Consider the following 12,692-nt stretch of genomic DNA (forward strand, 5'->3'; position numbering starts at 1 on the left):
TCTGCTACTTTTCTCTGTGCACGTTAGAGGTGTTTCTGTTTTTGCTTTAAATTTTAAGCTTCACACTCAAGGTACCACAATAATTTGGCAGTCTAAACCATCTCATTTAGAAGAAAGGAAACAAATTTATAATCTGTTTAAATTATGAGGGACTTTGGAAAAACAGCATTGTATGTGTATGTGTGTCTGTACATCGGTGTGATAGAAACATTAATGATGTGATGAATTCCAGTTTCCTTGGAAACAGCATGACCAAAGCATATTGTGTATTCATAGTAGGATGCAGACTTATTTAGCAACATAACAGTATGCTACTAAGTATATTTTCCAGTAAGAAGTCAGGATAATTTTGCCTGTGGAAGCCTGATTTTTCTCACAGATCCTGGGTTTCTATGACCAACTCTATTTATGTTTTGTTGAAAGGATGGGAGCCATTTACATTTATTTAACTGCCTGCATTCATTCACGAGTGTTTGTGAACCTATTCTGGGCCACCAGTGGTCTACGGACACAGTGAATGCTCTAAAGGAGCTTCTGCATTCCTCTAAGGAACAGACCCATGACATGCACTAAGAGCATGGGAAAAAGCATGGAAAGACCACAGGCTTGAGAAATGAGTAAGTTTAGCAAGAAGAATTAAGCCATAGAGACATGTAGGAGCAACTACAGCACGTACACAGGGAGAAATACATTTTTGATAACTTGATGGGGTGCAAGAAGTAAAATGATAAAGAAAAAAATACATAGAAACTATAACGTGCTTTCATTAAAGTACTGTTTATAATTCCAATGACATATTGTTTTCATTTAAAAAATGAAATGACATGAAATTGCAAAACTACTTTGTAACCAGAAGGATATAAGGATGCTAGGCTGGAGGGGGTGAACCTAATTTATGGTCTCTTTTGGAGTGTACAGCCCAAGGGCTTCCTAAAACAATGCACCGTCCTTGGCTACTGTTATCTGACTGGGCCAGGCTCTGACTTTTCTGAACACACCTGCCAAGAGCCCTTGAACAGAACACTGCTCCTCCCTTGCACTAGGGGACTATGCCAGATAGTGGGTAGATGAGAGAGGGGTCTGCCCTCTCAAAAAGCACAGCGGCATGCTGGACAATATCATTTGTAATTTTATCACTAAAAGAATATTGCAACATTTTGGAACGTTTTGCCTGTCAAGTTCAGAGCCAGCATCTCACATGGTATTCACATGTTCTGTTCTTTTCAGAGGAAACTGGAAGCTTGTGGCTTCTCCAGTTTCTGCACTAATTTTGGTTTTATCTAAAACTTGGTGACTTCCAGGAGGCCACATTACAGATTATGACCAAAAACTCCCACTTAAAGATCAGGTAAGTAACTGCGGCGACTGATGCGTGGTAGGGGGCAGGGAGAGTCTGTGAAAGGCATGAGGGTGAGTGGTCAGGCTGGTGGAGGGCCTACCCGGTTGCTTTCACTCTTGGAACGGTCATTCTTTGCCTTGGCTGTCTTTTCTGCAAGCTTCTTCTGCCTTTGTGGGCCTCTTCCAAAGAAAATGTAGTTGACAAAGGCATACTCCAGAAGGGCCAGAAACACAAAGACAAAGCAGCCCATGAGGTACATGTCAATGGCTTTGACGTAGGGGATTTTGGGTAATGTCTCCCGAAGGTGTGTGTTGATGGTTGTCATCGTCAGCACGGTCGTGATCCCTACAAAAGAAACAGAAGGGTGAGAGGCTGCAGCTTTGCAGCTCCATTCCTCACGTTTCACTTTTATATCTTCTCAAACAGCTCTAAATAGTTGGAGATAGTAGACTGAATATTATTACATCGGAAGGCGACAGAGCCTGAAACATGTATGGGCAGCAGGTCACAGCTCAGGTCAGGAAGCTGACATCTCTGTTCCTTGTGGGGCACCACTCCATGGCACCTGGCTCAGAGAGAGAATGGAGAAAACTGAGGAGAATGTGCTTTTTAAGAAAGTTGGAAGAAATGAAAACGATCCCAGAAATTAATATAAAATACAGTGTGTCTGGATGAGAAGCTTCCAAGAAGAATGAATCTATGAAGACTCAAAGAAGAGGGTCATCTACGGCCATTAGTGAGGCCTCAGTGAGTCTGCTCATCAAAAGGAAATTCTTACCACAGTGCTCTATGAAAAAGGGGAATGAGGCAATGATTTTTAAAATTGAGAATGGACATGATTCAGTCCTGAGCTCAAAAAGAAAGAATTTCAGGGAAGTTACCAAGGACAGATGATCTCACAGAGTCCTTTCCCTCCTTCTCAGAACATGCATGATGAAGTTAAGGGCTAACAATTTTATTCAAACTATAAACTGTTGCCATACTCTGGGGGATAGATCCCCCCAACTTTTTTTAAATGTCATAATGTTGAGTTCTCTAGATAGTAGTATATGAATGCTTTCTGTTTCCATAACAGAGCTAAGTCCAGTCTCTAAAAACATGTAAGGACCATATTTTGCAATTATACCATAGCAATGAACTTTTTTTTTTTTCAATATGAATATCCCATATTGGATAATTTGAAGCCACAGAGAGGAGGAGACATGGCAGTGACATGACTAGAGTTTGATGAACTGAGTGAAGTCACACATGCAGGAAAGATATGGATTGCTCACTTCTTGGTGGGATAGTAAATATTACAACAGACTTGCTCTCTCTTAAAATAAGAAGTTTCAAGGAAGCAAGACCACTCCAAAGGGTCATCTCTTTTCTATCTGTTCAACTGGTGCACTGAATGCAATTATCCCTGTGTCTTATAGGACCCAGTGGAGAGAAACACTTCCTCCTCATTGCTATGTGAGGTCTTCCCTCAAAAAGGAGACTTCTGAAAGTGAGAGCTTTAGCCATGGTCCCTCAGCCACAGCAACCTGAAAAATATGATGTCACTGAGGCCAGGGGATAGTGCAGGACAGAGAGGTCAGTGTTCCCAAGATATAGGGAAGAGCTCAGACTACTTCTACATATGATTCCACCAAAGGCACTTCTCTAAGGCTCCATATCCCACCCAACTCTCCAGTGAGGGTTTGTATTTATAAAGCATCTTAGTTTGATGTCCTCCAGATTCCTAACCCATCGTTGGAGGTAAGCATCCTTAGACTATGTATCTCACAGAGACAACCTCCAGACCACAGATCTCTACTTGCTCAGACCATCTGGAGGGCAAGGAATAAAGCCCAGTCTTCTGTCACTAGCACATGCTTTCCTTCCACCCACATCTAAACTGCTATGAAAAGTAGAGGAAGGAATTGAGGCACTGAGAAACTATTTTTGTGTGTACTGCAAACCATGAGAGCTTATGGAATATATGGAAATCGAATATGTCAGAATATTTTAAGGTTCCCCTTTAAAGTCACATTCATGTGCACCTGGGGACTTTTAAAATTTGAAAAATGGCAATGGGATGATTACAGTTTACAAATAAATGTGAAACCATGCAAACTGTCCAAAATTAGTTGTTTTCACCATTATTCAAAAATTTTGTAATTTTGCTGTCACAACTTTTTTCCCTTCCAAACATATTTGGAAAACATGAATGCTTTGGTTCTCTCCAGTTGACTCTTGTGGCTCTCTAGTTGACTATTTTGAGTGGACATGCATGACACAGGCTTCAGTGGGTGTCCTGGGAAATGGGCTGAAAGAACACAGGGATAGGAAGAGTCAGCACACTCACAGGCACTCAGCCTGGGAAAAGCAGCCCTGAGGAAAATGGGACAGCAACCTGGCTCAGGCACCTAAGCTCAGGCTCAAGGAGTCTCTTAATAGTATGGTTTTGGGATGAGTGCTGTTTGGGCTCACATTAGCTCTTAGTTTAAAAGGCCAGTGAATTTATTAATTCTTTGTATAATTTTGCTTTCTATCTACATATTGTGAGTGGTGGTGGACAATAATGATTCATAGACTTGGATGGTCCAGCCACAGGGCCCAGGCCAAAAGCTTAGCTCCACTTCCCAGCAGCATGCCCTGAGACTTGATGGGTCCGTACCATTGTCTACAAGTTTAATTGTGATGCCTGAAAACCACTGGTGATATGTTAACAAATGGTAACAACAAATAATGGTATTTATTATTATCACTAAAGAAAGAGAAATTATTCAGGAGCTTCTGGTTTTCTGGCAAGAGACCCACACCCACAACCTTGCTTTGAACTTCTGCTCTCTAAGGGGACCTATCCAACTGCAGTACAGATGACTGAATGGTGCTTTCCATGTTCTTTGTACACTGATCAAGCTGTTCAGTCCTTCTACTAATTGTTAGCCTCAAATTATTTCTCATTTAGATTATGCTAATAAAATAGTATATTTGAAAAACTGCATTTGTAAAGTTATGAAATAAAAATATAATTTGTATCATTTATTCAAAGGATATTTTATTTCTCTTCTTTGTAATCAAAATAATGTGGAGTGAATTATTTTAGTTTAAATTTTCCCTTTTAAAAGGACCAGTACTATTCACTTCAGGGTTTTGAGGGAAACCATTCAGTTGTTCTTTTTTTTTTTTTTTTAAGATTTTATTTATTTATTTGACAGAGAGAGACATAGGGAGAGAAGAGAGAGAACACAAGCAGGGAGAGTGGGAAAGGGAGAAGCAGGCTTCCCATGGAGCAGGGGACCCGATGCGGGGCTCAATCCCAGGATTTTGGGATTATGACCTGAGCCAAATGACTGAGTCACCCAGGCACCTGAAGGAAGCCCATCCAAATACAACTCCCTACTTTGCAGCCTGATGACTTGTAACACTAGCAATTCAACAGATCTGCGAGTCAGCCCCTGATCAGTAGAAGCATAAAACTCTGAGGTGTACAGAACAGCAGTGCAACAGTTTTGCAAAGGACCAGCATTTCCCTTCTCAATAGAGAGAGAAGTCTAGACAACTGCAGGTCCAACAGATCCCTGAGCCAGAGAGGGCGTTCCGTGATATCTTTGTTGAACACCCCTCTGCACGGATCTGTACCTCTAAATTTAGAAATGAGGTATATTCATCATGGTGCAGCCATTCAGGATGCTGATAACAGCACTCAAAACAATTAAAAGGTGAGGTACAAGACTAGGCAGGTGGAATGGAACTGCAGGAGGAGGATTTCTCCAATTAAAGTTCTCCAAACCATGGCCATATCTTCTTGAAAAGGCACAGAGCACATTAGCATTTTAAAGATTCTGAGGGGGCGCCTGGGTGGCTCAGTGGGTTAAGCCGCTGCCTTTGGCTCGGGTCATGATCTCAGAGTCCTGGGATCGAGTCCTGCATCGGGCTCTCTGCTCAGCGGAGAGCCTGCTTCCCTCTCTCTCTCTCTCTCTGCCTGCCTCTCCATCTACTTGTGATTTCTCTCTGTCAAATAAATAAATAAAATCTTTAAAAAAAAAAAAGATTCTGAGGGATCCCGCAATAATAATAATTAATAATAGTTCTTCCTTTGTTTTTTTTTCTTTTTAATCCTTGTCTTTTTTACAATATAACAGACAAGAACACTCTGTGTGTACCATCTATTAATACCATAGGAATCGCCTGTAGCAGTTGGAGGGGAGAACCCTGGAGTCAGACTAACAGGATTAAAATTTTTCTTCTGACACTTAATGTCATATGACTTTGTACTAGTTATGTACCTTCTCTGTACCTAATTTTCCTGCTCTGTAAAATGGGAACAATAACATTGCTTATTGTGCTATGGATGTTCTGCAGAACAGATAAGGTAACCCCATTAGTAGCCTTGCAGAGAACCTGGCACCTGAGTATTTGGCAAATTTCAACTTAATGATTATTGTATTGTTCTTCAGTGTTCATGACTCTATGCTATACTTTCCTTAAATTATTAGAAGTGACCTTGTGGTATGTCCCAATCCCAGTAGACCCAGGCTCAGAAACCCTGTTCTACATAGGCAGAAGGTGGGACATAGGGAGTGAGCACGCTGGTATCCTACCCTGAGCGCTGGACCTGTTGGACTGTAGTCTGCTCAGATGCTGTGGCCCTAGGGTCACACTTGCCTTCCAGACCCCCAGGCCTCAGGGTTCATCCTGACATTGGCAAATGCCCATTCACTTCTGCCTCTGTACTCGCATCCGCCTCCCAGACTTGTGACATCAGTCAGAACCTGGCACTTCTCCAGTGGTGAAGCCTTAGCAACTCTGCGCAGACCATTCCTTTGTCCTAGCAAAGCCGTAACAGGATGATTTAGGTTTATAATCATAATGCTGTTCTGTTAGAAAAAGTGGAATCTACTTTCACTTACTATAATGAGGCTGGGTTGACAACAGCTCACTTCAAATAGATTATTTAATATTGTGGAAGACCGTGTCTTACCATTAAGGGGCTATAGAACATGTATATCTAGAAAATTTAGAAATTCACATTTTCAGTATACCTCAGTCCTATTGATGCCAGATAATTAGTTCTTTGGTACTTATATTTCCCTAATTATCTCAATAATGACAAATTCTCCAAGGCCAATTTAATGTGAAACTCAAGAAGTTTTAGCTTGAGATTTCAACTTGCACAGTCCCCATCCAGGCTTTGGGTGGGATCCCGTAATTTTATGTTTGTCTATTTTATATTCTCTTTCCTAAAGAGAGACTCTGAAGTTGTATAAGCTAACAGATCTACAAAATTTAGATCTGTCCCTCCAAATACATTTTAGATCTGACTTTTCCGGGTGAGAGGAAAGAAAATAATTTAACAACGAGTAATCTAGTAGCATTAAAAAAAAAAAAAAAAAAGAGGAGGGGGAACTTACAGAAAGGACTATTGCTACAGGATAAACCTCTGCAGGCCATTGAAAAATCCTGGAGACCTTCTTAAGGGATGTTTTTCTTATCATACTCACTAAAAATACATAATAATATAACGCTTTTAGTTTTCTGATACTTTCTTCTTCTCAAACTAGGTTATTATTCACCTAACACTTTTGGGAATAGTTACCTGATTTCCTATGTGTTAATCTAATCTCGGCTATAACTCTGTGAGTCTAAATCAGACATCCACATACACACATGCGCACATATTTTCCTAGGGAAAACAGTGTCAATCAATTGGAAGTCCTGGAAAAAGATGAAAACAAACAAACAAACAAAAAAAAAAAACAAGGAAGAAAGAGGGATAACTAGAACCCTGAATTCTTATGGTGCTCCGTAAGCTAATTTACCAGCAAATGCATTGATAATTATTTTCCATCAATTTTTAAAATATTATTTGATAATTTTGCTTTCAGGAATTGAACCCAACCCTATGAGAGAAAGAATGTAGGGAAAATTGTTCTTCAGCTCTATATTTTCTAAAATGTATTTAAATAATTATTTTGTCCATGCAGCTTCATAATAATTAGCTGAATAGAGAATAATGTTTTTGAAAATATAAGCTTTCCTTTAATAATTTAAAAATATTAGAAATATTATTAGAACCTATAAAATATATTGTACATCAGCTAATAATCCAGTTGCCAAATGACCAGTGGCCACTACAGATCACTAGAGCCTTGAGGATCACTCAGAAACTAATCACATATTTAAATGCCCATTAAATTGTGTAATTCCAATTACATGCTATAATATTTGACTATTTTTCTGACTTAAAAAAGATGAATGTCCAATTAATCAAGTCTTCTTTCTGAGCCATAGAACAGTTTTGAACAAGAGATGTTAATCCTTGCTTTAAAATTAGTGTCAAAATAGTTTTATTATGCAAATATTCGGCAAGCATATTTTCGCTTTCATGGGCATGAAAATTCACATTTGAGCCTTATAATTAAATTAACACATCAAGGGAATCATGCATGAAATTATTGTTTCAAGATAAAAAGTGACTGTATGGGCAAGACTGGTGTCATGATGTCAAAAAATTGTAGTTGAACTATAGCTTCTGAATTTCCTTAATACTGTAATGATACGGTTACTTTACATTTTAGATATCATTTAAAAATAGCACATACCAAGGGCAACTCTAGCCGCAGATGCATCATAATTGATCCAGAAGGACACCCATGAGAGAATCGTAATTAGTATAGAGGGCATGTAAGTCTGGAGAATGAAGTATCCAATGTTTCTCTTCAACCGAAAGCTCAGTGAGAGCCGAGGATAGGCACCTACGATAAACAGACAAAGATTACACTGGAGAAAAGACATAGCAAACAAAAGAGTTTGCTTTGACCTCCATGATTCAACAACATGCATTTGAAAAGCCCATGAACCACGAGGTGGCCCATGCAATTTGCTTCTATAGAAGAATTAGGAGGGAAGTCTGTTTTAGTCTATAAGAGAATAATGAGGATATTCTTCTTAAGCCAAGCATTCAGCTGAGAACTATCCCTGGGAAAACTTTGGGGAAGTTTTTAGTTTAGAATACAGAATCATGCCATGGATCTTGTTGATTATTTAATTAAAGATTATTCTCTTCTCCATTTAAATAGCGGAGATTTGGCTCAAGGTTTTATTGGGAAAAATGGCTTTTACCAGTTGTTCCCTCCACCCACCTACAGCAACACCATACACAGATACTTGAATTACTGATCCTCATCTAAAGACAACTCTGGGCTACCCTGAGAGCTGGAGAGTCACAGAAGCAGGTCCAGTCTTACAGAAGGTAACAGTGTACACTGAGATGCTCTCCTCTGACCACAGACAAGGCATTAAGGAGGGCCTCAGAGAAGCACCTTGCCCACTTTCTTGTAAGTTTCTTGTAAGTGAATTCCAGTGCTAATCTGATGTATGCGTCCCCCTTAGTACACTTTTGGAACTCCACCATCACAGAAAATTGCCCACTGATTGTACTGCATTTTGTTTTATATTTGTCTTCTCTGTTTTATTTTGCTTTTCTTAGAACAAAGCAAGGGTAGGTTCCATTTCCTCCTGTCCACTTTATCAGAACCAAACCTCCTAGTTCCTGATCTAAATTCTAATGAAGCTGCTGGCAGGTCAACCAGTGAAAACTCAATGACCTTCTCTAATCACCAACTTCCTTGCCTCTTTCCCTCCCATCCTCACTGATGGATGGTCCTCCTTTCCTGAGATTGCTGTACCTTGCTTCTCATGACCTCCTTCTACTCCAAGGTTGACAAGCTCCTATCCTCCTCCTGCACCCAATTATATGCATCTTCCAGACTTCATTTCATGTCTTCTGTTTTTGCCACCATATGCTTTTCTTTAGATGCCTGATTTACTCATATGACTATTAATTCTATGTCGAAGAGGAAGACTTTTATCTCCAGGCTTCTACTTTGGCATCAACTATTTTCAGCCAGAATTATATAAAGGAGAAAAGAAGTCATCGAAAAGACTTAGCACCTAAAGGCCGATGATTTGTAAAGTTTCCTCCAGTCATTTTTGTGTGGTTGTAAAATTTCTTTTACTAGCTCTGATCAAATGCATATTGCATACTGTCATCAGAGCACAAACATTTTCATACTTATTTCAAATTATTTGTAAACACAATTTAAAAATCTTCCAAATTTTGCTTCAAATATATACATATGTACTCTAGTTTATAAATACATTTTCCTAAATGCTACAAATTTAGGTTATTTCCATTTTTACAAAACTATAAATAATATTCTTAAGATTATCCCTGTGCAGAGTCCTTTTTCTGTATTTGGACTTACTTCCTTAGGATGGATATGCCAAAAGAGGATTTGCTGGGCCAATGTTTAGGCTTCTGACACTTATTGCCAAATTACTTTGCCAAAGAATCATATCAGTATACATACCACTATAAGAACTTTATAAAACTGTCTATTCCACCTTGTAAACACTACAATGTTCCATAATATTTCTTAAAAATAACTTTTGCTGGGACGCCTGGGTGGCTCAGTTGGTTAAGCAGCTGCCTTCGGCTCAGGTCATGATCCCAGCGTCCTGGGATCGAGTCCCACATCGGGCTACTTGCTCCGCAGGGAGCCTGCTTCTCCCTCTGACTCTGCCTTCCACTCTGTCTGCCTGTGCTCGCTCTCACTCTCTCTCTCTCACAAATAAATAAATAAAATCTTTAAAAAAAAATAACTTTTGCTAATTTCTTTGGGAAAAATTGTCATTTCCAATCACTTTCTTTAACTGCATACTTCCTAAATGTCTTTCCTCTGCTTTTAAGCTCATAAATAATCTGATTATACTATTTATTCATTTTTCTCATTTTTTTGTTCCTCTTATCGTTTTCACTTATTCATTTAAGTTCTTTTGATACCAGCCCTTGTGTGTATCAAGGGCTTGTAGCCCTTGTCTACAAGCATTTTCTCAGTTGTTTGCTTTAAAACTTATAATGGATTTGAGTGGGGGACATATAAATACTTTAATGTTTTATATGTAAAATTTATCCATTCCCTTTTTTTCCTTGTTATTTTAAAAACTTGTTGTTAAGGCTTAGGTAAGTTCACAATAGAAGCTTAACCACAAACCTACTTTTATGGTTGGAATTATTTCAGTGTTCAGTATGAAGTGTACATGTACATTGATTTTTATTCCACAAACAGCCTACCGATCCTCCCAATTCCATCAATGGAATAAAGCTTCCATTGACACAGGTTTGATAGATTCTATTATTGTTATAAAACAGTGTATATATGGATCATTGGCATAATGTGCCATTGAGCTGGCTCAGAACCTCATTGTAGGCTTTCTCATCTCTAAATCCTTGGCCCTAAGCTCCATCCACACATTCCTGAAGCACAGCCTGGAACTCGCTGTCAATCCATACTCCAAATCTTCTATAGTTCACTGCTTTCTATGAAGGTTCAAACATGCATGTGGGAATTTTAGTTTCTCCAAAATGTTTCCCAGATTAACTTCAGTTTCCACTATATCTCTTCATTAAGCAGACAATTTTCTAGCCCAAAGAATCTCCTCACTGCCTCAAAATAATTGTCCATATTTCCTGCCCCTTCTGATTCACACACACTTTTCCCTCCTTATGAAATGCCCTTCCTTCTCCACACTCCAAAGTCTTTGTCAAATGCCGTATCTTCCATGAGTCCTTTCTTCTTTCTTCCAAATGAAAGTCATTACCTTCCTGAGTCATTTTCTTTTTCATTAAAATTATTACTATTTAGAAAGGTAAGATCTTCCTTAATCAGTTGTACAGTCTCCAAGGCAGAGTTTGTGAAGTGAGGTATTTTTCATATACTGTGATGCTTATATAAATTTCTAAACTATCATAGGTTATCAACAAATACATTCGTATGCATGAAAATAGAAGCCTTTAGTTTATTTACATGACTTTCTAGCAAGTGTAATACTCAAAACATTCGATACCTTTATTGAATCTTAGTTTGAAATGTCATAGCAACTTCAATATCTTTATTGAAGTAACATCAGTGTTGGCTCTTAGTTTGCAATTTCATGACAATCTCATGCTTTACTTATCACTTGTCATTTGTTTCTCTTGTTTCAGGTATGTCTCGCTGTAGCCACTATACTTAAACAATAGTTTCCGTATCCGTTATGATAGGTTGGCTTATGTTGCAGTAACAAAAGGATCCCCGGATCTCCGTAGCAGACAACAAGGATTTTTTTCTTTTGTTACATATCTGTTTAGTTCTGTATCTGGAGCACTGCTGGATATTGTGAGAGAAGTGCTACACTCAATGGGCCTCACATTTCCTTGTCTTACAGTAATCTTTATGTCATTGGAAAACAGTTTAGTCCCCTCCCAGGGGAGAGCAGCAAATATTTTTTGAGTAAAAATTTAATCTACCATCTTCCTCAACTTTGCATTTTCAAGTCAACTTTCTTGGTATTTCCCGAAGTATACCGTCTTCAGGAAAACCATTCCCATCAGAGGCAAATATCTATACCTAAGTAATGAAGTATGACAGAGGATGTTGGGAATTCTTGTCCCCTATAACTGGAGGCCAATGACATGAATGCATAGTCAAACATTCAGAAGATCATTGTAGACCTCAAAAAAGAAATACTAATCTGATTTCAAAAAAACCTGCATCTCTGAAAATTTGCCAAGATATAACACAGAACTTAGAATAACACAGAATTCATAATACTGAATTTAGAAAATTAAGAAACATACCATTTTCTTATGTATTTGTTCAGTAAATATATTCTACTTATTGAAATTGAAGTGTCACTTCAAATCAAAACAACTTTTAGGCATTCACCATATGCCCCATCCATTCCAGTTTCATAATTCTAGACTTGGGAATGGTGAATAGAATAGACAACACAGATGAAAAAGAAGAGAGTCTACATTCTCAACTAGCCCCAATTAATCCATGTCAGGCCCAAACAGACTGACCTTGGTAAAACAGAGATAGGAACCATGGTGGAGATACAAAAATATTTATAGAGCATGAGATTTGGTCATACAAGAGAGGTTTCATGGCATCTGAAGTGAGATACTATTCCTGGTTGAATTTTTTTTTTTTTTTTCAAGCAAGGAAGCAGGAAAGCCTTCAAGACTGGGCCAAATGAAGAAAAGTCTTTCAATATGCCATGAGAAAGAGACCTCAGAGTATTAATAAACACAAGAATTCTCAGAGATGTTGAGACATGTTCGAGTCCAAGACCTTTGCCATTTGATATGCATCCTCAAGAACACACAGAAGTCTTCTTATAGCTCTATTAGACAAAGTCCTTACACTGAAGGGCAAAAGCCATGATGTATGCTGTATCTATGGGAAAATTCCCCACATGATCATAGCTAGTGGTTAATAAAGTTGAGAAGTATTGAGTCAGCTACATCAAGATATAGCCTTCAAAACAGCAATAAAAG

At 38.6% G+C, this 12,692-nt stretch overlaps 1 protein-coding gene across 2 annotated transcripts in view; it reads right to left on the reverse strand.

Moving 5' to 3' along the window:
- Positions 1-12,692, reverse strand: part of GABRB3 (gamma-aminobutyric acid type A receptor subunit beta3) — a 224,733-nt gene that overhangs the window by 11,880 nt on the left and 200,161 nt on the right. For both annotated transcript variants that reach the window (XM_004779156.3, XM_004779155.3), the window contains exons 7-8: positions 7,912-8,064; positions 1,440-1,684 (exon numbers count right to left, since the gene is read on the reverse strand). In XM_004779156.3, coding sequence (XP_004779213.1) covers positions 1,440-1,684; positions 7,912-8,064 — 398 coding nt within the window. The remainder of the gene's footprint in view (positions 1-1,439; positions 1,685-7,911; positions 8,065-12,692) is intronic.

Source organism: Mustela putorius, unplaced genomic scaffold, assembly GCF_011764305.1.
Source record: "Mustela putorius furo isolate JIRA1106 unplaced genomic scaffold, ASM1176430v1.1 tig00003972_pilon_pilon_pilon, whole genome shotgun sequence".
Taxonomy (NCBI): domain Eukaryota; kingdom Metazoa; phylum Chordata; class Mammalia; order Carnivora; family Mustelidae; genus Mustela; species Mustela putorius.